Consider the following 23378-nt stretch of genomic DNA (forward strand, 5'->3'; position numbering starts at 1 on the left):
TCCCCGGCCCCCATTTCACAGTGCAAAATGGGAGAGTGGGTTGGACAGTGCCCTATTCTATTTCGTTGCATTGATTACCCGCCCCCATGCTCGATTTAGAACCGGAAGTGTAAAATCCCACTGAGCCTGTGACTCTATGCTGCATGAAGAAAGACGCCGGCCAGGACGCCACAATCAACGGGTAGCTTCCGGCTCGCATAGCAAGCGCCGCCCCCTCTCCTGACGTCATGTTCTAGTAGTGTGGGGTGCTTGCTGCGTGTACTTACGGATGTTCTGTGCAATCTATTTGCTATGCAGCGGTTTGATCGAGTCCCAGTATATTTGACGGATATTTTTGGGTGCCTAGCCTGAAACCACCTGCTCGCTCTCTAAACCAGAATGTCACTGATCTAGATAATTAATGGCCACAAATCTAATACAAATAGTAATGCTTAGAATCCGTGGGTTGAGTCCAGGTGTATTTCGGCCTCTCTGGATATTGAACATCCGACTTTGCCACACTTCAGCAACAAAAGGGACGTTGTTAAGATGGGATTGATATGCAAGTTTCACACTTAACAAGACATGAGCTAAATGCGAAATGGGAATTTATTTAAAGTAGAAAAGAATTTCACCTCCTTATGTGCTTATGCGTGGTATTTAGCTTGCTTTGCAGATCTGTTATCGGTTGGGAGTCTGATCTTTTACCCTTTGCTTGTTTGCATTTGTGTTCCACTTACTAATGGAACACACACATCTGTTTGTTTTTCGGCTTTTTGACCTCGCATTCCTCACCCACCCTTATTTTGTCACCACTACACATGTGTATGCCATGTACATATCTGCAAGCTGAAAATACCATTTTATGCATCTAATGATACATCTGGCTGAGCCTACTTTATGCTAAAGTGTGTTGTTTTTCGCTGCAGAAAAGTAATATGGCTGCCTTTCTAGAACACGGCAGTAGCCAGCAAAATGACGAGAAAGCAAATGATGTCACTTGAAACTAGTGAGACCTAGCTACATTGGATATGGCTCTTACAGAGCAGAGCTGCAAAAGAGTCAGACATACAAACTGAATCAATGAGAGACTAGGCATTCTGTTAGATTTACAATTCATGCAGAGTAATCCTTTACTCTTAACCTTCTAATACAGTGGTTTTCAACCAGTGTGCCATGGCACCCTGGAGTGCCTTGAATGATGGTCAGGGGTACTGCTGGCAACACTGGCCTCTGCCATTCTTTCCTTCCCTCCCTTCTCTGGTGCCCTCTCGCGTTTCTGCCTCCCAAAGGCTTGCATAGCTGTTTGTTGCAGTAGCCCTGGCTACAAGCTTCCTGGGTGAATGGTGCCTCTAGGACTGGCCAGAGGGTGCTTCCCAGGCCCCTGTATGGCAGTGGGAGGAGACACCTCTCTTTGGGGCGGGGGCAGGGACAGCTCAGAGACCAGGGGCGGCAGCTCTGGCTACCCAGATAACTCCCAATGAAAGGGGAGAGGAGAAGAGACTGAGGGAACACTCCACAAGGGAGGGTGTTTGAAAAAAGGGTGAGAGGCTGCCAGGTATACTGGCAAGGGGTGACAGAACTGGGCTCATGAGCCCCACAGGGGTGCCACAGAAAGAATGTAGTTGGTCAAGGGACCCAAAAAGATTGGAAACCTCTGCCCTAAGAAGTGGGTTACCAGTGCTGGTTAATGCTTCACAGTCTTGTTCTATGCACAGGCAGGCATGTTTAACAGGTTTAAAAGACTGGGCTGTACTTCCACTGAATTCAGCTGAACTAAGTTTCAGATAAACATAAATAGTATTAATAATACCACACTCAAAATGGGTCTTAAAGGGGAGAGTGCTACAAAAGACAGTTGAACAATCACAGATTAAACTGTGGAGAGATGTGTGTTAATCTAAACATTTTCTGTGGTTTATTACTGTAGACCCTGGCATGAATAAAAAGGTGGGCATATGGTAATATGACAGGAGACCATCCATTATGAACTTTCTTGACTCTGGTACCAGTCTGATCTCAAAACATGTCAAAACATGTTTGTGAATCTAAGTTTGGCCTCATTGACGGGCAGTATTACAATATGAGTAGGAAAATGAGAGTACCCCTGAACATTTTTTTTAAGAAAAAAACCACTGTGCTGCTTGCATAAATTTTGCTTTCTTAATTGGCATTAATATATTCTCCCACTTTCATTTCATATAATACACCAAGCTTTATTCCGTTTGTGTAAGAACTTCTTGTGGGCATAAGGTTAAGAGTAAACACATATTGACAGACGCATGTTGTAACTCTAGCAAAAGATCCTAAACTTCTTGGTAGTGTATGACTACACAAGTGCAGGGCACATGTGTGGTTTCAGACACATAATTTGTAACAGCACAAAAGCCTGTATTAAAGCATTGTATCTATAAGCTGTGTTGCCAGAGACCTTAGAAAAGTGCCTGTGCTCTTGCATATGGTGGAGATATTGCATCATGACATCAACTCAGCATATTTTGACTGTGTGTACTTGTGGATTATGAACTCACAGTTCAGTTGTGCCTGAGCAGTGACATCAGCACTGAGGAAATAACACCCTATATTTGGAAACAATGCTATATCTAAAGTGGCCATGCATAAGCCTGATCCTGTACATGCTAGCTTAGAAGTAGGTCCTTATTAGTGAAATGGGGTTTACTCCTAAGCAGGTACATTTAGGACTGCAGCCATGAAAGGTATATGGATGTTATGTGAACGCTTGTTTATGAAAATGTGTTTAGGTAGCATGCCTTCATAATTGCAAGAGGAAATAAAAAAGCACCACCATCATCGATACTGTAATCACTACTACCATCACAAAATTGCCCATCATTATGGCATGTGCTGCAAAGGTAGGCTTCCATATCCAAGAAACATACTATAAACTCCTGCAAAACCCATGTCACTAAAAGCCACTCACCACATGTCACTTGTGGATGGCTGGTTTTACCTTCAGTGCATTCCTATATTCAACAGTTCCTTTTTCTACACAGTAAATGAATGGCAACTATTCATTTATATGGGAGAAAGTTAAGGAGTCACTTGGAAATACCACTGAAATCCCTTCTTCTCTTTAGTGCTCCTGGTGACCCCCTGCATTGCCCTGTTCTTTCAATTGCATGTTGGGAGCCTTGTTTATTTCTTGGTCAAAAAAGAAAGTGACAGGATTTTGGGAACTGGCAGCTGACAAATGATACTGTTAGTGGTGTGCTAGGGTTTTCTGCCCAAGATCATGGTGTCATGTAAGAGTAGGAGTGGAAGAACCCGAGACACAGAAGTTTCTGGGTTGCAACTCTCATCATGCCTGACCATTTGTCATGCTGACTGGGGATGATGGGAGTTGAAAGTCCAATAACATTGGAGAGTCACAGATTGTATGAGAGGATGCGTGATTTATATTCTGTGGGAAGATGGCCAGGAAATGGTCCTGCTCTTCAGCTAAGGGCTGCCAAAGTGGCCTTGGTTCCTTCCATCTCTAAGAGCACTCTGTTCACCTTTCCAGCCGCAAAACGGTAGAATTATATGCCGCCCATCTGACTGGGTTGCCCCAGCCACTGTGGGCAGACCCAAAAACACAACAAAACATCAACATTAAAAACTTCCCTAAACAGGGCTGCCTTCAGATGTCCTCTAAAAGTCAAATAGCTCTTTATTTCCTTGACATCTGATGGGAGGGCACCACTACCGAAAACGCCCCCTGCCTGATTCCCTGTAACTTCTCACAGTGAGGGAACCATCAGGCTGCCCTGGGAACTGGACCTCAGTGTCCAGATAAGAGACACTCCTTTGTGTATACAAGGTGAGGCCATTTAGGGCTTTGAAGGTCAGCACCAGCACTGTGAACAAAATTGTTATTTTGCACACTAGTCATGCTCATGCCTCTGATACAAATGAAACAGGACAGGGAGAATATTTTCCCTCTGCTCTTATCTGTCAAGGAAAAAAATAAAAAATAAACTCCACTTAGGTGGTAATAATGGCAGGTTCGTTCATCAGGCCCCGGTGCTTGCCTATTCCAGCACTTAAAATTATCCTGGAATAAACTGCTTCATTTTAACAGTACAGCGATGTTCGAATTTTGGAAAGATGCAGAAACACCGGGCGTCTTCCTCGCCGCGCGGAGGACTTTGTGCAGGCGCGCCTAGGTGGCAGCGCCTCCCGTTGTTCTTCTAAGCGTCCCCGCGGCCTTGCAAAGGAAAAATCCAGGTCGGCTATCGCGCCGCCCTCCCCATCCTCTGCGAAACTTTCGTTAGGTGGCATCCATCAGCCACGCCAGCCCTTCTCCGCGCGCTGAGTCATGAGAGCAACAGTTCCCCGCCACCCCCGCCGGCTGAGCGCACTTTGGTACGCTCCGCCTCCGCTTCTCCCTCCCTCTCGGCGCGTTGGTGCGTTCCATCCCGCCCCGACAACCCAACCCGGGAGCCCAATGGTACATCTCGCCCTCCCCCTGCGGCTGCGAGCAGTGGTTGGCTCCGGCGGCGGCGGCGGCGGCAGCAGAAGCAGCAGCAGAGTCTCGTCCGGTCCCGCCCCGCCTCCCTCCGCCTTGTCATTGATGTTGTTGTTTCTGTCGCAGGAGCCGGAGGGGAGGCCGAGGCCGGGCTCGGGGCTGCGGCCGCCGGCGGCTGGGCCGGCCATGTCGTCGGTGTGTGGGGGGCCGGTGGGCGCCGGCTCCCTGCCCAGCGAGCTGGTGGTCCACATCTTCTCGTTCCTGGCCGCCCCGGACCGGCTCCGGGCCTCGGCCGCCTGCTCGCACTGGCGAGAGTGCCTCTTCTACCCGGCCCTGTGGCCCCGGCTGCGCCTCAGCCTGCGCGTCTGCCCGGCCGAGCGCCCGCGCCTCGACTTCCTCATGCGCAAGTGCGGCTGGTTCGTGCGCGAGCTCCGCGTCCAGTTCGCCGCCGACAACTACCCCAGCGGAGGAGCCGGAGGCGGCGGAGCAGGAGCCGGAGGGGGAGGCGGCGCCAGCGGGGTGTGCGAGGAAGCGGCAGCCGCAGCGGCCGCGGCGGAGGGAGAAGCGCAGCTCTGCCCTCGCTGGCTGGAGCTGCTGAGGACCTACCTGGAGCTCGTACTCTGCGTGCTGAGCAGCGTCCGCAACAACAGGTAGGACGGCGTGGTGGGAGGCCAGCCAGCGTTAACTAACATTCACAAACACACACACGTACTAACACCTATGCAAAAACACGCCGAGCGGGAGGGAGAGTTGTAAAGCCTCCTGCTTCCCAGGTGGGAAGCAGCAGCTAGCTCGCTCGCTCTCTCCCTCCCTCTCTCTCTCTCTCTCAGTTTCAAAGGTTCATGTGCTTTCTAACATCTGCCTGAAGTTCAGCCGATTGAGTTATTACTGGTTGGGGGAAGCTGCACCTGTTGAATTCCCGGTTGTCACGCATCTACTTAAAGATGCCTTACTCCTGCTGTGCGCGCCGGGAGGGGGGGGGGAGGGATGTGTGAGCGGCGAGGAAGGAGCCATTCCGGAGCAACTGTAAGGGAACATCACATGAAGGAACACACGTCTGCACGTCGCCACCCAAAAGTGCTGCGGTTGGGGGGGGGATCCTTGTGGAGAGGAGTGTTTCTGGATAGGTAGCATCACTACCTTCCGCACGTCAAGTACCTTCCCTGGGATGTCACCAAAAACGGAGCTGTTGAGAAAGTCGTTATTTGCCCTGTGCCCCCTGTTTTGATGGGCTCATAATACTTTTTGTCATAAGCTGCTAGGAAAACCTGACAGTTGCTTTTGGTTTCTTGACTGATAGAAACACTAACCATTCGTCAGCTAACATGTCACTTCTTTAGTGCCTAAATCCTTCAAAATGGGAGACAGTGGCTTTGTGGTGTGCGTTCTAGAACACCTACTGTTAGTGTACTATTCTGAAGCCAGCAGCAGGGCACATTAATAATTTGCTCTGCTATAGGCTGTTACATAATTGGGAAACCAGTTAAAGAACACTTTCTTCTTTTTTAAAGGGAGCAATACAGCAATACCAGCTGATCCAAAGTGATATCTTTTCCTTTCCAGTGACTCTAGTGTTTGTTGTCATACAACAAAGGTGTCACAGTTAGTTACATATTTTGCATTTTTAATTGGGTTTTATAAACAAGAATGTTTTACAAATAAGTATACCAAATTTTTCATTTCATTTGTATATCACAAAAATAGCATAAACATATTTTGCATTTGTAAGCCTTTAGTACTGCATTCTCCCTCAAGATTTCCAAAATTCCCATTCTGTCAAGGTCATATAATGAAAAAAATCTAAGTTGATCAGTAATGTTCCAGAGCTGTTTGTTTCCTTTTGTTTCCTTTTGTGTTACTCTTGTTTCTCTCTGCTCCACTACAGAATGAAATGTCCTTTTCAAGAAAAGATTGTGCAGTTGTCCATGCTGTGCTCATCTCTCTTTCCTACAGCCAGTTCTGCACAATAGAATGGACGATAGTTTGCACATCTTAAGTGATTTGCAGTAAGAAAATCCTGTTCAGATCACACATCTCAGAAAATTAAACTGCTGCAACTGGTACAGCAACCATACGTCAATGAAAAGATGTGATAAGATCTGAAGCAGCCAGGATCAGATTTGTGGCCATTTTTTTCAGAGATTTCCAAATTCCGTCTCACTCTGTTGGGTGCTACAGTGACCAGCTTTTGTCATGTGGATACTGAAACACTCAAGTATGTGTGCTGTGAGCCAGGAAATTGCAGTTCACTTTCATGGCAGCCAGGAAATTGCAGTTCATATTTCACCTCATCTGTGAACTCACTAGGTGACCCGCTGTGGGGCCTTTCTGTCACTTTTTATTTTTGCATATTTATTACATTTATTTAAATCCCACCTTGCTCCCAAGGAGCTCAGTGTAACACACATGGTTCTTCCTCTCCCTATTATATCCTCACTGCTAGCACCCATGTGATGTAGGTTAGACTTGGAGATCATGATTGGCACTCTTACACTCACCTGTGGAAAAGGCAGCTGCTTGCTTCAGGGAAGGAGGTAATCTGCATGAAAAGTAACAAGCCAAGAACCAGAAAGAGAGAGCAGCAAAGTCCTTTCTTTGAGCTGATACCCTGTCCGTCATCTAGAAGAGAGGCTTACAATACAGCACACACTGCAGGATATATGGTTATATAAAAAAACAAAACAAAACAAAATCATGCACCTATTATAAAAACAGCAACACTAAGGCCCAACTCTAACCAGCATCACTATCAGCAGGCCTGGACAAATTAATAGGAAACCATTAGACTGATGAAGTGCTAGGTCTGCAACAAGGGTGTGGCAGGCTCGATGAGCCCCTCTCAAGCTAGCAGCCTATTAAAGCTGTGGGGAATTTGGGCCTCAGCGGTTTCTTATAGGACTTACCCTCCCTTTCACTCTGTTAGCTAATCATGGTACATAGATGACTTCACGGGCTTTCTTACTCAATCCTGCAGAATCTGAAGAGTGTAAAGATGATGGTATTGCAAGGGCTATTTGTATCTTGTGGTTGATCCTGCATACTGTCTGCTGGTTTTCCTTTGAATATCCCTGTTGCTTACCAGTTGAGGCCATGCTTGCATAAAACATTTCTCCAGTTCTATTTATATAGCCTTATTTCTTTACCAGCTAGGCAAAATAATAATTCTGTAGAAGTTGACCCCAGTAATTCTAACTGCAGCTGGTTGAGATTGCAGAGGCAATCCTGTTTCCTTAAAGTGTTTATGTAAACAACCCCATTGAAAGGACCAGCAAACATTCAAAGCGTCTATGTCAGCCTTGTATCCTAACAACTTGCCTTGTGACCATAGGCAACAAGGAATTCCATGCGGCTAATTAGTTGTCTGGCTAAGGAGGGATGGATTGCTCTGTCCAGGCGCCACCAACCCACTTCATTTCTGTTCTCACCACTGGGGAAGAGGCTTTTATTCCTCTGAGCAGCAGAACAACACAGCCTACTAGCTTTTTAGCAGGCTAGTGGTTTTACTTTACAGGCTATTAACTCCAGTGGACTTAGTTACAAGGCTGTCTTAGTATGTCAATGATCAGGTAGCTTAAAGAGTAGACTATGTGTTGCATATAAATGCTCTAGAAGCATATTTACCATCACAAATTTATTCCTGGAACCCCACAGAGAGGGAAAGCAGCTCAATTGGTGAGTTGGAAAGAAGAAAAAAAATAGTTGATAATGAAAGAGTAAACCCACCCTGTTGGATCTCTGCACAAGACTTTCTCCATCTGAAGTTGCTTTTCCTTACAAAAAAAGAGCATCAGGGTTCATTATGTGCATTTTCATATTACTTCGTTCCTATGGTAATGAGCCAGAGCATGATCCTTTAGAAAGGATTGCTAGACTAGGGTGTGAGCAAAAAGTAGTGTCTGAACTGTATGTTTTGGTCATGTGCTGTTGAACGCACACGACTCAAATATTGCCAGAATTCTGACATGCACGCTTATTTGAGAAGTAGAAGGAAATGTGTTTCATTTGGCAGAACCATTCTGAGAGTGCATTAACTAAATCCAGCAAATACGTTTGACTCTTTCCTTCTCCTAGTGAAGCAGAACTCTCCCTACCCCCGCGGTTAACTTTCAGAATTTATTGAGGAAAATACTTAATTGTTGCAGCAGCTTTGTTCTGCAACAACACCTTCTGAATAAACCTTTAAAGCTGCAAGTCTAACCACATGTTCCCCTGAATAAGCCCTGTGGATAAACCGTAGAATTCACTTTGGAATTAATACGGAGGATTGTGCTGTAAGTAATGTGTCGCACCCAAGAAGTTGTCTTTATTTCGCTTATGCTCTACTCCTCAAAGAGCAAATTGCATGTGGTTCCTGGGCAGCCTCCCAGTTTACTGCTTAGTTTCAGCTGCATCATGAGTTTTAAGACTATTCTCTGTTTAGTGTTGAGTAACGATCATGTTGAGTAATGATCATGTACTGTTGTCTCAGGTAATGGATGGGGATGTGCTGCCTTGATTTCATCCCTGGATGAATGGAAAATCTCAGGATCTTTCCCACTCTACAGTGCTGATAGAGCTTGCATGTGTTTGGTGCTTATCCACATTCCATCTGTGCTGCATATGAGTTGGGCGCTGTGTACACAATTCACATTCCATAATGCATAGCCTTCATTAATGGATGTGGGCATTCAGCAAGAATATCTGAACATCCAGTTCCTTGTTGCATGCACAATCCTCATCCAACAAAGAAATCTGTTCTGGAAAGCCTGCTTCTATGTGTGGATCTCATTAGTAGATTGCAATTTTAAATAGTCTTACTGAAGTAAATTCTGTTATAACAGTGGGGTCAGTTCACATATAACAAACAAACCATTGTTTGGTGTTGGAGATGGAGCCTCAAGCTCATACGTTGTTATTATTTATTGAATTTGTTAGTCACTTTATCTTGCCCAAGGCAACTCAAACCGATTTATAGCCCAACTTTCCCAATAGATACATAAAAAGCAAGCGGATGATTAAAATTTTAAATATTCCACCCACTTCTAAAAGGCCACAGTTAATTAGAGACCCCATGGAATCTTCTTTTTTAGTTACTTCCTGTTAGGAGTGTGCACCAACCATAATATTTGGTTTGAATCCCAAAGCTTGGCACTTTATAAAACAACTCAGTTTGGCTCAGGAGAGTGAATCAGTTCCATTTGCCCCCCACCCTTCCAAGATTGGGAATTCAAATGGCTCTAATTTGTCCCCCTTTTGATAGAAGTAGGTGAACTTTGCAGTCATAGCAACTCATCCATAGTAGACTAGCACATCCAGGGGCTTTTGTACTGGACACCTCCTCCCAGACATCCCACTTGGCTTCACCATTTTTCTGAAACTGATGCACACCCCTATATCCTGTGAAACCTTTGCCACAAACTATGAAATAACTAAGTGATTGTGTGTGTGATTTGGAGAGTGGGCAATCAGACCTTGCTCTTGTATGTCTTAACTTCTTCCATGTAAACATACTTAAGACTGGGTGGGGGGTAGGAAATCAAAGGATGAAACAGCCTTATCTTTTGAGGCCCTGAAATAATAATATCCTTTGAGGCCTTCTCCTCCTTCTCCTTGGTTGCAGGTGCAGTGGTATTAAACTGATTTTTTTTATTTGTTCTCCATAATTAGTTTCTTCATAGCATCTTGAAAAGGTGCTGTTTTGAATTGTTTCAAATATTTTCAAGGTCTGAAATAGAGATACTAAACTAGTTCTTCCTGTTGCTTTACTTTCTCTTCCTCCATCTGCAATGCCTGCTGGTTGGTTATCTGCTTTTGTCACATTTGGTTTCTGGGGAAATACGCCTGCTCTTGACCTGTACAAGATAAATTATATAGTAATGTTAACTTGTTAGAGCATCTGTGTAATAAAAATGAATAGGCTTGAAAAGGAGGTGAATAAGCTAGGAAAGAAAGAGGCATATTAGCATGTTCAGCATTATGCAGCAAATAGGCTTCTGAAAGATAAGGCGTTTATTTCTGTCATTGAACTCTTGAAAGAAAAAGGGCACACTCCGCGGAGGCACATTTACTGATCATTGCATGTTCTGGAGAGATTTTCAGTATTTTACAGAATAGTGGGAAATTTCCATGTCATCGCTGTATGAGATCAGAGAGTTGGTGGCTTTGTTTTTCACACAGCATGATTTAAAATGGCATATTTTATTGCACCAGCTAGTTATTCAAAATGGTTTGCAAGCAAAATATTCTTCATCAAGCAGTTGGAGAGAAAAAAATAGAAATGAAGGAGATATGCTTAGGTTGATGATCCAGTGGCCGAGGCTGATGTTGCTTCTGACTGCCTCATTTATTCTTCAGTTACATAACAGGCAGTGATAAAATTTACAATCTCTTCAAAACCTACAGTATGTCTTTGTCAAACACAAATGGCCTGAAGTGCAGAGCCTAAAAAGTCAACTTTAAGTGACTATTGTAACTAATCAAGAACATAACGGCCTGGAAACTAAGGAAATATAGTCCCATGCTTCGAAACGTTTGTGTTCTGATTAGAATTTTGGAGTGGCATGGGGAGGAAGCTAAATTCTTCTGTTCAAGTGAAGAACCTATATTCTCCGTAGGAGAGAACAATGTAGTGGTTCTCAGGTTTGGGAATACAAACTCATGATTCTGACTTCTGATAATGTTTTTATAACTATCTTGTTCAAAGCCCTTCAGAGAACATCCCTGTTTGCAGTTCACACCATGATAACTTTCTTGGCTGCAATGCCACCCACATAATGCAGTGGCATCATGACATACAGCGTGAGCAAGGCTCACTGCTAAAAATGGACAGAGCTACATCAAAAAGCACAGTATACTTAGCTGGAAATTCATATGATACAGTGCAATTCTCCATGGCATAGTGTGGGCAGATAAAGTGGAGCTGTCCTGTTTGCTACGTCTGAGTAACTATTCCCCCTACCATAAATGACTTAATGCATTTGAGAGGTAGGTGCTTTTTTTTTTTTTTAATGAAAGCTTAAATTCAGAAAAAAGAGCAAAATGCACCCTGTCATTGATGTTTGCTTGACAGCTTGAATAACGATAAAGCAAAAGAGGCCAATCTTTTAATTTCGCCTTTATTAAACTGCAGCAAGATCCCCAGGGATTCTCAGAAATTGCAGTTATAAAATATGCTTTTGACGTGAGTGTACAGCCTCCAGAGTACAGGCCTATTTTGAAACTGGTCAATACTTAGGAGCCTGGACATCGCCCTCTCTGAGCAGCCACTGTGTCAGGACTGTGATGTGAAAATGCAGCACCCGGCTGGAGGAAGCAGCCTGTCTTAGTTTCCTCCTTGTCTTCTGCGTGTTCAGTGGAAGACAGTTCATAATTGAGGAGGTGGAAAATGCAGCAATTATGGCAGATAGAGTGGTGAACGATACGCCCCAATGTTCCTATCTAAGGCATTACCTAAGCCATTAAATAATTTGTAGTAGATCCCTAAACTTTTAAAAAACTTTATTCCCAAGAAAACACTGGTTAAAAAAGAGTAATCATTCTACTGTTATAATTTTTTAAGTACAGTATGTGGGAAATTATTGAGAAACCTCTTCACTGTCTGATATAATACTAGTGAAATTTGACAGATTTCCACCTACGAACATGAGGGAACTGTGATGTGGTTGCTAATATTTTTAGGCAACATTGGTAGATATTTTGGATGTCAGTAAAATGTTAGTTTCGCTAATAAAGGTTTGGGGCATCTTTCCAATCCCGCCTTTGTGGAAAGTCTTGCCATAGCAGTATCTGTTGTGGCAAGACTTGTTTACTTTTTATATTCTTCTATGTACTTGCTTTCTGATAGCTAGTAGGTATTAGTTTTCTCTCTGCTTCATAGCTTGGTATTGTATTCCGAAACTGTATTTCACAGAAACCGCAGTGCACATGAATGTGTAGCTGAAATGGTTGCATTGACTACTTTTAGTCTCTGCCAATGCACTAACACTACACAGGCAAGTTGTTGCATCTGGCTCTTCCAACCACAAAAGTAAAATAAATCACAATGCAGAATGTCAGAGTTTGAACATATTAGATCACTCTATAACATTATATGTGTTTCTGTTGTGGACTAGGTGGCAATGAGATAAATCTAGCAAATTATATTCTGTTTGACTAAGAAGTATAGCATGGACTATACTTTAAAAGTTAAACGTGTGGCTAGACAAATGGTGGCCTAGTGAATAAATCTAGTTTCTAAAGGTTTTCTGCCTGGCTCCTTGCACAGCCCCTGATCACCAGGATGTCTCAGACAGGACCATGTGCTCTTATGGTGTAGTCAGCCATTTTCTTCCTGGGTGAGGCACATGTCTTCTACACTACAAACAGAATAAACTTGGGCAGACCTCTTTATCTCATTGTGCACCTAAACTGTTTACTCCTGCGTACAAGCCAAAGCACAAAGAAATAGCAGTGAGCAGTGAAGGTGCATACAAGGTGCATAGAGTGCCAAAGTTTCTGACGCAGATTGTGCTGGAGAAGAGGATGCTGAAGAGCGCATTCACTTTAATTTTGGTCATGTAGGTCCAAGCAGAGCCCACACTGCAGGCCTTTCAGCCATTGCTCAACTGAAAATATGGCTTCTGAAAATTAGTTGCTGAACAGAGAATTAATGGCTTTGCTTGAGTGCAGCATATAAAATAAGGCTGGGAAGAATTAATAGTTTCTGAAGGATCTAGGACATAATATGGAACACAAGGTTCTCCAAGCAATTCCATAAATTGCTCTAAAGCTCAAACACAGTCTTAATGCAGGTTGGAAACAATTGTGCATAAACCCTAGAGCTAATGTCATACATTAGAAAAATGCTGTGTTTTACACAGTGGTTTAATGGGTATTACTAAATTGCTCATGTATTTTTAGGACATTACAGTTCATGATAACACATGACTGAAGGAGATCCAGAGTTCATCAAGTTAGCCTGGCGCCAGGAGCTGTCACTGCTGCTGCTGCTGCTGTGGGATCGACTGGGCTCTGGCTTCTGATGGGCTGGTGGAAGCCTTGTGCATGAAATGAATGGAAATGTAATAGCATGTCTGCAGAGTGTGGTTTGGATCCCTCTGTGCATAGTTTTCTGGGAGTAAGTCCCCCTAAAAGTGAGACTTGCTTCCAAGTAAATGTATATAGGATTGAAGTGTGTGCTGTGATACCTAATCGCTCTGTCTCCCTCTTTCTCACATACACGGGCAGATGCGTTCACACACACTTCAAGTCATGATGTGCAAGCAGTGCCCACCGTGCTAAAGGTGTGTGTCGAATAGATAGTGCCAGATTGTTAAAGTAAGTGAATGTTTGAAGTCAGAAGAGAAGGCCTTCAGGGTCACTGGATAGTTTGAGCAACTGACCCCAGATATTTTGATTAGTTATTCACGTGAATTGGTATGTGAGGGCTTACTATCTTTGTCCCTGCAGCAACCACCACTCCTCCTTATAGCATCCAACACAATACATGGCATCCTATTGCGTTGCTCATCTTCTGGTCTTTGCCTCACAGCATTGGCAGATGGGTTAGCATAGTGATATTTTGTGTGATGCATTTTATGTGTTGGATGATGCTACGAGAGAGAGTGACAGCAGTGGCAGCTGTAGCCCTCTTATAAGGTCTAGCCTGGCTTTCAGCTGTGCAGCATGTACAGCTTACGCAACTACACACAACTTTCAAATGACAATGCTGTTCTTTTAGAATTTACGGTACCTGAGGCAAGAAGTCTTTGGCTGCACAGCTAAAAATAGCAATACTGCTTGATGTTCTTGGGTGCTCACTGCTGCTGCTAATTAAAATGTTCACATTATTGTGGCCTGATTCTGTAAGCGGAGCATAGAGATCAGGTATGAAAGCTGACCCTTTAGAAAATCCTTTGGAAAGCAATCTCTGTGTTTTGCATATTGGCAATAAATGATGCACTCAAAATATTGACGTATTTGGGGCATGAACTTTGCTGTATGTGACTAGTCTTCGGATCTCTACGCAATACATTATGACAACTCTGAGTAGCTACCAATTGAGTGGCACCCTGCCAAACTTAGGTTTGAACTGACATATAGTTAATTTTCTACAGAGAGTGCTTATGTTTCAGGTTGAATTTATGATCAAAAGTCAATATTTAAATTCAGGGCTGTAGCTAACCACTCATCTAGTAGTCACTTAATGGGAATATGAGTTGCTACAACCAGACAAGCAAGCTTTTGTTAATTGGAAGAAACCTGGCTCTCCTTTACTGCTTTTTAGACCACTATTGAGTGGGTAGCAGGGGCTACTTGCAGTAGATGGTTTTTAATAGACCAGCCTTCACCCACCTGATGTCCTCCAAACGTCATAGTGCAAAACATCTGGAGGGAGCCAGGTTAGTGTATGCTTCTTCAGACTTGTTTATACAACAGTTTTCTTTTTAATACTGTACATCTATGGGAGCAAAAGTGAGCAAATTGTTTTACTTGGCTGCCTACAGAACACCAAAACAGAGGAGGCTGGAGCAGAATTGAGAATTTAGAATAATATGGGAGGCAAAAGTGTACACGCTGAAATATTTAAACATGATTTTCAGTGAAGCATTAGTATAGGTAATAAATTAAAGGCTGTATGTATTGAACTATAAACTCGTCTCCAAATAAGCTGTGTATGTACCTTTAAGTATGATGGCCTTGGAAACAGCTGTTATTAGTCATCTTCACTGAAAATAATCTAGGGAATGGCTGCTGTTTGCTGCCTTTTACTTTGTCCTCTGTGAAGATCTGGCAAGTTATCTAATCTGTACCTGGGAGAATCCAAGAGCTTCTAAGTAAATATTAGGCAGGGCATCGTGTTTATGCCTGAGCCATGCAATATAGAATTTACCAAAAATGTCGCAACTCTGCTAAAAACATAACCACATAACCTGGAGAGTGATGCAGTCTGTGAAGGCGGGCTAGAAGGAAATCTGGTTAGATGGCTTTTCCATTCCATCCTTTATATTCAAGCATTTTATTCTTAGGTGGAAAAAAGCCAAGAAAATAAGGAGGTTCATGCAAAGAAAGCTCATCTACATCATAGCTTCTATACAGTCTCTGTCACTAGCATGGCAAGTCCCAAATAGCTGCACCCAGTGACCCTAGGTACAGGAGATTTCATTCTGGTATATATTTTGCAAGCCCCTCTACAATGTTACGTCCACTTGTATTAATACCAGACATATAACCATTTCCTTACCACTGTCTATATTCATGAGGATTATTTCTAGTATACTGTGATTCAGAAAAAAGATTCACTATATTGCGACGGAATTATGTTGGGTTCTTTTCTAGTTTTGAACAAATTTAAATGTATTGTAAAGCTATTTAGCTTGGTCATTCAAATGTACCTTGGTTAGAAGGGCCAACTAGTTTCTAGATTTCATGTGCTGGAAGGCTGTAGTGTTACCGTGTGGATTGCGGCTCATATAACACAAAAGCTTGAGCTATTTTCAAATGCTCCTCTAATGCAAAGCCTCTGACTTGACACTTTCTCCTTCCAAATAGGAATCTTCAGAAATTGAGTCTCTTTGGTGATATAAGCATTCTCCAACAACATGGAAGTATATCAAATACGCACCTCAGCAAAGTGGATCCAGATGGAAAAAAGATTAAGCAGTAAGTTGTCCAAAATATATTGTTATAGTATTGCAGTTTAATGAAATGGGAGGTGTGTGTTGTAAATGTGCTGTTTTAGAATATAATCCATTGTCTTCTCTGATGATTTAGTACTGAAAATAATGTCTCATGGTTTCACCGTGTCTATCGTTCTTTGTTGTTGCAATTTCCTTTGCAAATTGGACATCTTTTCTCAGAATATGATTACTCTAAAAACAAGCCATTTGCAGTAGTTGGCAGATTTTCTCCTACAAAATTCACATTCTAGGATAAATCATTTTAAGCAAAGCAGGAAGGGGTGCCAGGGACTGCTATAGCAGTATCTTCATCCAGCAATTCTCAGTATAAACTTTATGCTATCCATGTCACATTGCTAAAAGCAGGTGCATTCTGCAAAAAACTGAGCAACTTTCATACTGCTTCAGACACAATTAACCTGACTATTCTCACAATTAACTTCAGGAGTAAAATATGAGACGTGTGGGGACTGTGTACACTGGCCTCAGCTCCTTGGTGGAAGGGTGGGATTAGAATGCTCATCATTATCAGAGTTGTGCTTGCTAATTAGAAGAAAGGTTTCTGGTGGTACAGTTAACTCACATCTTACATGAGGGATCCACACATTTATGCAAAAATGCATAAAGCCAGCAACACTTCGGAACACCCCCCCCCCGGCAAGATGGAGGGCTGTCTGCCCAGCTTGGGGAAGACAGTGGCAAGGCTCTGGGATGCTGCCAGAGCTGCTGTTCCAAAACCAGCAATCACAGCTTTGCACAGGTGGGTGGGGGGAAATAAATGAATGGAGAATGGGTTTCCTCCGCTCTCCAGTTAGATATTTATTTTCCCCGCCAACCAAAGCTGCAATTGCATAAGTAAAATAAGCGTAATATGCAAGTTACTTCCTACCCCCCATTATTTTAATCAGCCAGCATAAATAGGTTACATACAGATGTCCATCACTCTGAATCTGGTACCAAGTCATGACTCGCATGTGAGAAATGGTTATCGTGGAACAAGCATCACGGATAGAGCTTTCATATAATCAAATATCACTTCCACCATTTGGCTTCAAATCAAGTGTCAATGATGTACAAGCATATACAGTATTAGCCAGTCCTGATTTTCCCTTTGGAGTATCATTTGAATGAGATACACAAAGTGCTGATACAGTGAGTAGATACAAGCACTATTGAACCCACCACACTGTGCTCTCTTGGACTTCTAGCCATTGGTAGCTACCCTACACATATGCTAGTTACAAAATGTGGGGAAGAGAATCAAAACAAGTTAGCATGCACAGTTCCAAAAGGGCAAAATGAATTTTCTTTTATATTTGTTTAAAACAAAAAGGAAGACAACAGAACTTTAAAAAGCAAGTGCAATTCTGCTGCTGGAACTTTAGACTTATTTTTAAATGGTGTGTTCTTTCTTTCCTTCACTACCACCCCACCCACCCCTGCTACTGCCAGTGTGTTTCTAATGCAACACCGTTTGCATTAAAGGTGTAAAGCGTTGTTGCTTCCTTGTCTATTGAACTTGGCTCAGAATTAAAAAAATAAACTATAAAAGATTAAGACAGTTACTTCTGTTTCTTCTTGCAGAATACAGCAGCTGTTTGAAGAAATATTGGGTAACAGCAGGCAACTGAAATGGCTGTCATGCGGGTTTATGCTACAAATCGTAACACCCACATCATTGTCATCTCTCTCAAATCCTATTGCCAACACTATGGAACACCTGAGTTTACTGGACAACCACATCCCTGGTAATACCACTCTTATCACTGCGGTTGAATTGGAGCGTTTTGTCAGTCTTCGCTCACTCGCCTTGGATTTCTGTGATTTTACAGCAGAAATGGCAAGAGTCCTGGCTGATAGTAACCATGTGCCTTTGCATCGACTGTCTCTTCTGGTCCACAATATTTCCGTAATGCACAAGTCCCTGGAAAATATGCCAGAAGACGAAGACTGGAAGGCACTGACACGCAACAGCACTAATCTTCGGGTCTATATAATGGCTTTTGATATCAAGAGCGATGACATGCTAAGGATTCTTAAACCCAGTATCCCACTGGAGAGGATTCACTTCGACAGCTACATCACTTGCGTTTCAGGAGCTGTTGTTGATCTCATATCTAGGCAGTATGATAAGTTCCTCACTCATTTCATACTAATGAATGATGTGATAGATATGTCTGGCTTCCCAGATCTCAGCGACAACCGAACCGAAGACCCATTGGTTTTACTGGCCTGGAGGTGCACAAGGCTCTCTCTTCTGGCAGTGCATGGTAGGCAATTACATAGGGGCAAAACACTGCTCGTTTAGAAACCTACACATTCATATGGGTATGGGTATGCCCTTGAGATTTCCCACCCAAGTATTTTTCTCCAAGTTTTGGGAGAATTCCCAAAGTGTTGGGTGTTGGGGCAGGGAATAAATTGTGCTTTGGCTTCAGGCTAGGATACGCTGTGCATATCAACATGATTATATGGTGGGAAACTGTTACTACCTTCAGAACACAAGACTCACAGTTGCCAAAAAACAACAACCCAACAACCCTTAATTGGTAGGGAAATAAGTTCCTGCACTGTTGGATTGTCCTTACTTTAGTCAGGCATTACTGGCTTCCCCGTCAAAGTTGTATTACACCCGACATATTTTACGATTATTGGCTCCTTTAACACAAGCCTTTATGCTACATACATATCATGCTGCAAAACTACCAAGAAATACCATGAGACATTTCCTTACTCATCTTCCCGGAATTATTGGGCAAGGAAAAACAGGCAGCTCCGCAAAAATTAAATACAAAAAGAAGCAGCAGCAATATTCACTTTTTTAATTAACTTAGTAAGTAAACTGACCAATTACTGGGTTGATTTCTTGAAAAGAACCTCATTAGGAAAATTGCTAAATAGGGAGACGTTAGCTGTGAGGCTGTAAAATATTAAATTACCTTTGGGGTAGGGTGGGGAGGGAGAGGGAAGAAAGACAAAGTCCTAAAAATTAGTAATTGCTTTTTTGTGTTTCAGGTTATACTGTTTGGGCTCACAACCTGATTGCCATTGCTCGTCTTCGTGGCTCTGATTTGAAAGTGCTTGAAGTCACAGAAGAAAGCATTGATTTTGACCAAGGTGAATTGGCCGATCAAGATGTGGATCCGGTGCACAATCTCATTGAGCAGGTATCCCTTGGATTGGGCCGACCTTGGCACGCAGTCATGGACATAGAATTACTCAGTGTCTTTACTGAGCCAACTCGTCATTTTTACAGAGAAATGCAAAGCTTCAGTGAAGGCATTTAGTTCCCTTTATTTACAGTTCCTGTGGTTACATATGCAAGTAGGGTCCTATTATGTTTTTCAGTAGTGTGAATTAACCCCTCTTGTGCTGTGTTTAATCAGTATTAGCTATATAGAATTATATATGTATATTCTACTTCTTGATCAAAGAACGTAGTCGGGTATTGGTTTAGAAGCTGAAAGTGGCAACGTTTAGGGCTTTCACGGTTAATGGACTTGTCTACAAAAAAAAAAAAAAGCAAAACTCAGATGTGGCTGAAGGTTGTCTGAGGTTGCCGGCTAACTTTCTTTTTGTACTGAGTAACTCTGCAACTTCACTGATTTTACTATTGTCGGAGTTTTTGTGCTCAGGAGCCAAAAATCTTTTTACTATCCATAGCCCAGTGGTTTTGAATGCAATCATTGTCATGTAAACTAGTAGCATGCTACTTAAAGCTTTTTTTTTTTTTAAAGAGAGAAAAATCAGGACTATCCAATACCATTTACTGTAAACCTTTGCTTTGATTTCATGTACAATATCTGGAGCATGAAATATTGCCACTCTGCAATCTCCTCCTTAAATATGAAGCAGTTGTCTCTTGCACAGTATAGCTTCTTCAGATGCTTACCTGACTCTGAAAGCTATCAATCGTAGTTTCATTGTAAATTAATTGTAGCTTCTTTTTCTTGTGGTCTGTCAGCTTCTCCGTACAAGTTAGCTTTGGGCCCAGATTTAAAAAGAAACGTCAAGTCTCTACACTCCGATGGGGTAAAACCATAATGATTTAAAGATATAAATTTAAGTCTACTTTGCTTGCAAACAAACATTAGTCGTGAAATCCCTAGCAACTAAGTCACTGGATTTTCTCTGTCAGCGCCTGTGTCAGCTGCCAAAGAATAGATTTAAAACGAAGAAGTGCCCACATGCTGGCAGGGGCAGGCCAATTTTTGGCCAGCCAGATACTGCTAGATTGTAATATATAAGGTCGAATTTCGACCTGTGGTACACAGCTGTGCTGTGGCTCAGTCAGCAACCTCAGAACTCTTAAACATGCACCTGTTTCACTGTGAATAGTGAATGTAAAGGAAAGAAAGGAAAACAGATAATACAAACCTTGTTCTATCACAGGTATGAGCTGCTATGATGCATGAAGAACATTCCATGAAGTATGTTTTAAAATCTTGTTATATCTGAGAGGCTTTAAAAGCCGATTTAAACTGTTTCAGGGCAACCGCGGTACAGACGTGGTCTCTGTGAGACTTCCACCTGACCCAAGTTTTAAGTGGTACGAATGTTGTGCATTTAATGTTAAAGGACAGTCTGCAATAATAAAGTTAAGTGGCCAACGTGGGTGCCCAGCAGTGCTGAGACCTGGCTGCCATATTGTAAGCTTTGGAAAACACAATTTATGCAACAGATGTCCAGATATGATTCTATTTATGGAAAAGTTTATATGTGTTTTACAAATGGTTTTACCATCTTATATTAAAATGACCTTTTGACAGGTGTGCGCTGTTTTGTCTCCAGTGAGCACATACCATGCGGATTTTATATGTACATCAGTAGAGTGAATCCACTGGCACAGTGTGTGTGAATGCCAGATGTGGTGAGATTTTATCTTATAAATGTGATCAGACTAAAGTAACTCCTGACAGAAATTGTAAGGAAACCAGCTGAGTGTTTGACTTGATGACTGATGTTGTATGGTTTATGTTAAATGTATATTCTTTTAATCAATGAATAAAGCATTAAAATTGATCATGGAAAAATATTTTATTATATCAGCATGGTAGTTTTAGCACTGAACAAATCACACTTTTCGTTGAAAACTATCTTGCTTGTTTCCACTGTTTAAATCCAGAAAGCCTTGAGTTCTGAAGTAAGTCAGACATTTATTTGGCTAATGCTTTATGAACAATTTTTTTTAGGAAACCAAGCTAAGTAGAAGACCAGACCAGCTATCATAATTTGATATTGTTTGCTTAAACTGGCAGAATAAATCTTTAAAAGTGTAGAATATGGAAAGCCCAAATCCCTCCCGTAGCAAATGCTTATATCAAAATTGAATGTGTTCTAAAACAGCAACAACTGTGTAGTACTTATATCCATGTCCCACTATTAAATAGACTGTGAACACTTACCATGCCTTTGGCTTTACATGTTATCTATTTATTCTTATTGCTCTACTTTCTGGGTGACTATACGGTAGATGGACAAACAGCAGCTTGTTCTGTGTGATAAAATTACAGTTCCCCCCTTGAAATTTGTTGTTACTAGTTCCTTCATGTTATACAGTTCAACACAACACACACACGGGGTGACTAATGTGGTATCTTCCCATAACAACTGCCATCAACCCTAAACATGGGGCAGGCATCCTGGGTGGGACTGATGGGAGCTGTAGGTCAGTAACTGATGAGCCACAGGTTTGCAACCCCTGCACCTAGGATTACAATCCAGCAAAAGCTAAGTGTTTGTACATACCCTTGATATCAGTACAAGAGTCAACCACACACTTAACTGCTCTTGTGAGATCAATTTACCGTATTTTTTGCTCTATAAGACTCACTTTTCCCCTCCTTAAAAGTAAGGGGAAATGTGTGTGCGTCTTATGGAGCGAATGCAGGCTGCGCAGCTATCCCAGAAGCCAGAACAGCAAGAGGGATTGCTGCTTTCGCTGCGCAGCGATCCCTCTTGCTGTTCTGGCTTCGGAGATTCAGAATATTTTCCTTCTTGTTTTCCGCCTCCAAAAACTAGGTGCGTCTTGTGGTCTGGTGCGTCTTATGGAGCGAAAAATACGGTAACTAAGGGGCTAACAGTTACAAGCAAACACATGGAAGAAAAACCTACTTGGAGAGTGACTAGGAATGGGCAATCAGCCACTTCCAGCTGCTTCTGCACACTAAAATTCCCCTGCCTTCCAAAGCAGCTTTTCTTTGCTTTGTGACCTCAGCTATGCATGTGTAATGTGTAGCTAACCCTTCAAAATGTTTGACTTGTGGGCCACATGGCATAGGTAGATCATGATGTTACAAGTAAATTAGCACTTACCTCTATTGGCAACTGGCAGAACCAGCTTCCCTTGAAGTTTTTCATTCTTAATGGTTAATGAATGGTCCCTAAGCCTATGTAACTTGCAGAAAAGTATGGAAATGCACAAGTTGAAACAAAGATGTTCTAATAGCCTGCTTTTGGTGCAACAGAGGAAAAAACCCACTCAAGCTGTTAACAAGCTGTGGTGTCTGAGGCAGGTGCACTTGTAACACATGGATGAGGGGAGGGAAGTCAAATTGTGAGATCATATTGAATGCAAGGCACCTTGCAAAGAGTTGTATTCAATTAAATCCTACTTGAGTAAGTTAAGCATGTCCATTAACTTCAGTGGGAGTAGAACTAGTGTTGAGTACTATCTAATCTTTCAAATAGTGGACGAGAAACGAAAAACAGCAATTAACACTTCAGCATACACCATCCTTTCAACAAAACACAATGTCTTCAGTGTCCATTTAAAAGCCAAGACAGACAGAGCCACTTGCACCTCATAATGAAGAGAACTCTAAAAGTGTGAAACGACCCAAAGGTTCCAGGATAGATTCAGTATTGAAATTGGTTAAAACAATTTATAATCTGAATAATAGGATGGATCATAGCATACATATCTTTGGTGTCAAAAGACCAGCATACCCAGGTGCATCGTCAGCATATAGGAAATGAAGGTACTACATGCACCTCTCTGGGGAGGGAATTCCACAGGAAACGGGCTGCCACCTGCCAAACAATGCTACCAGGAGGATCCCCCTCATGCAAGAGGTCTGTAGGGCAGTCTTTCAGGTATTTGGAACCCAAATAGTTTAAGACTAATCAACACTAATGATATTGGCATCCAGCCGTCTCTCAACAATGAGTGCAGTTCCAAGGGGTGAAGTCAAACCACAGCATTAGCAGCACTGAAATGACCTCCCCAGGGCGCAAGCCTAGGCAGTGTGTATGAAGGTCCTTCTTGGGCTACCCAAGCTACAAGACCCTCCCTT

General features: G+C 42.5%; 1 protein-coding gene across 1 annotated transcript; it reads left to right on the forward strand.

Annotated features, from left to right (window-relative positions):
• The first annotated feature begins 4411 nt into the window (after positions 1-4411).
• FBXO33 (F-box protein 33) lies at positions 4412-21487 on the forward strand. The gene is made up of 4 exons (XM_083507962.1): positions 4412-5097; positions 15956-16066; positions 17668-18353; positions 19099-21487. The coding sequence occupies exons 1-4, from the start codon at positions 4427-4429 to the stop codon at positions 19368-19370; spliced, it is 1740 nt and encodes a 579-aa protein (XP_083364088.1). The 5' UTR covers positions 4412-4426; the 3' UTR covers positions 19371-21487.
• Positions 21488-23378: the final 1891 nt, after the last annotated feature.

The sequence above is a fragment of the Podarcis liolepis genome (assembly GCF_965112155.1).
Source record: "Podarcis liolepis genome assembly, chromosome: 1".
Taxonomy (NCBI): Eukaryota; Metazoa; Chordata; class Lepidosauria; order Squamata; family Lacertidae; genus Podarcis; species Podarcis liolepis.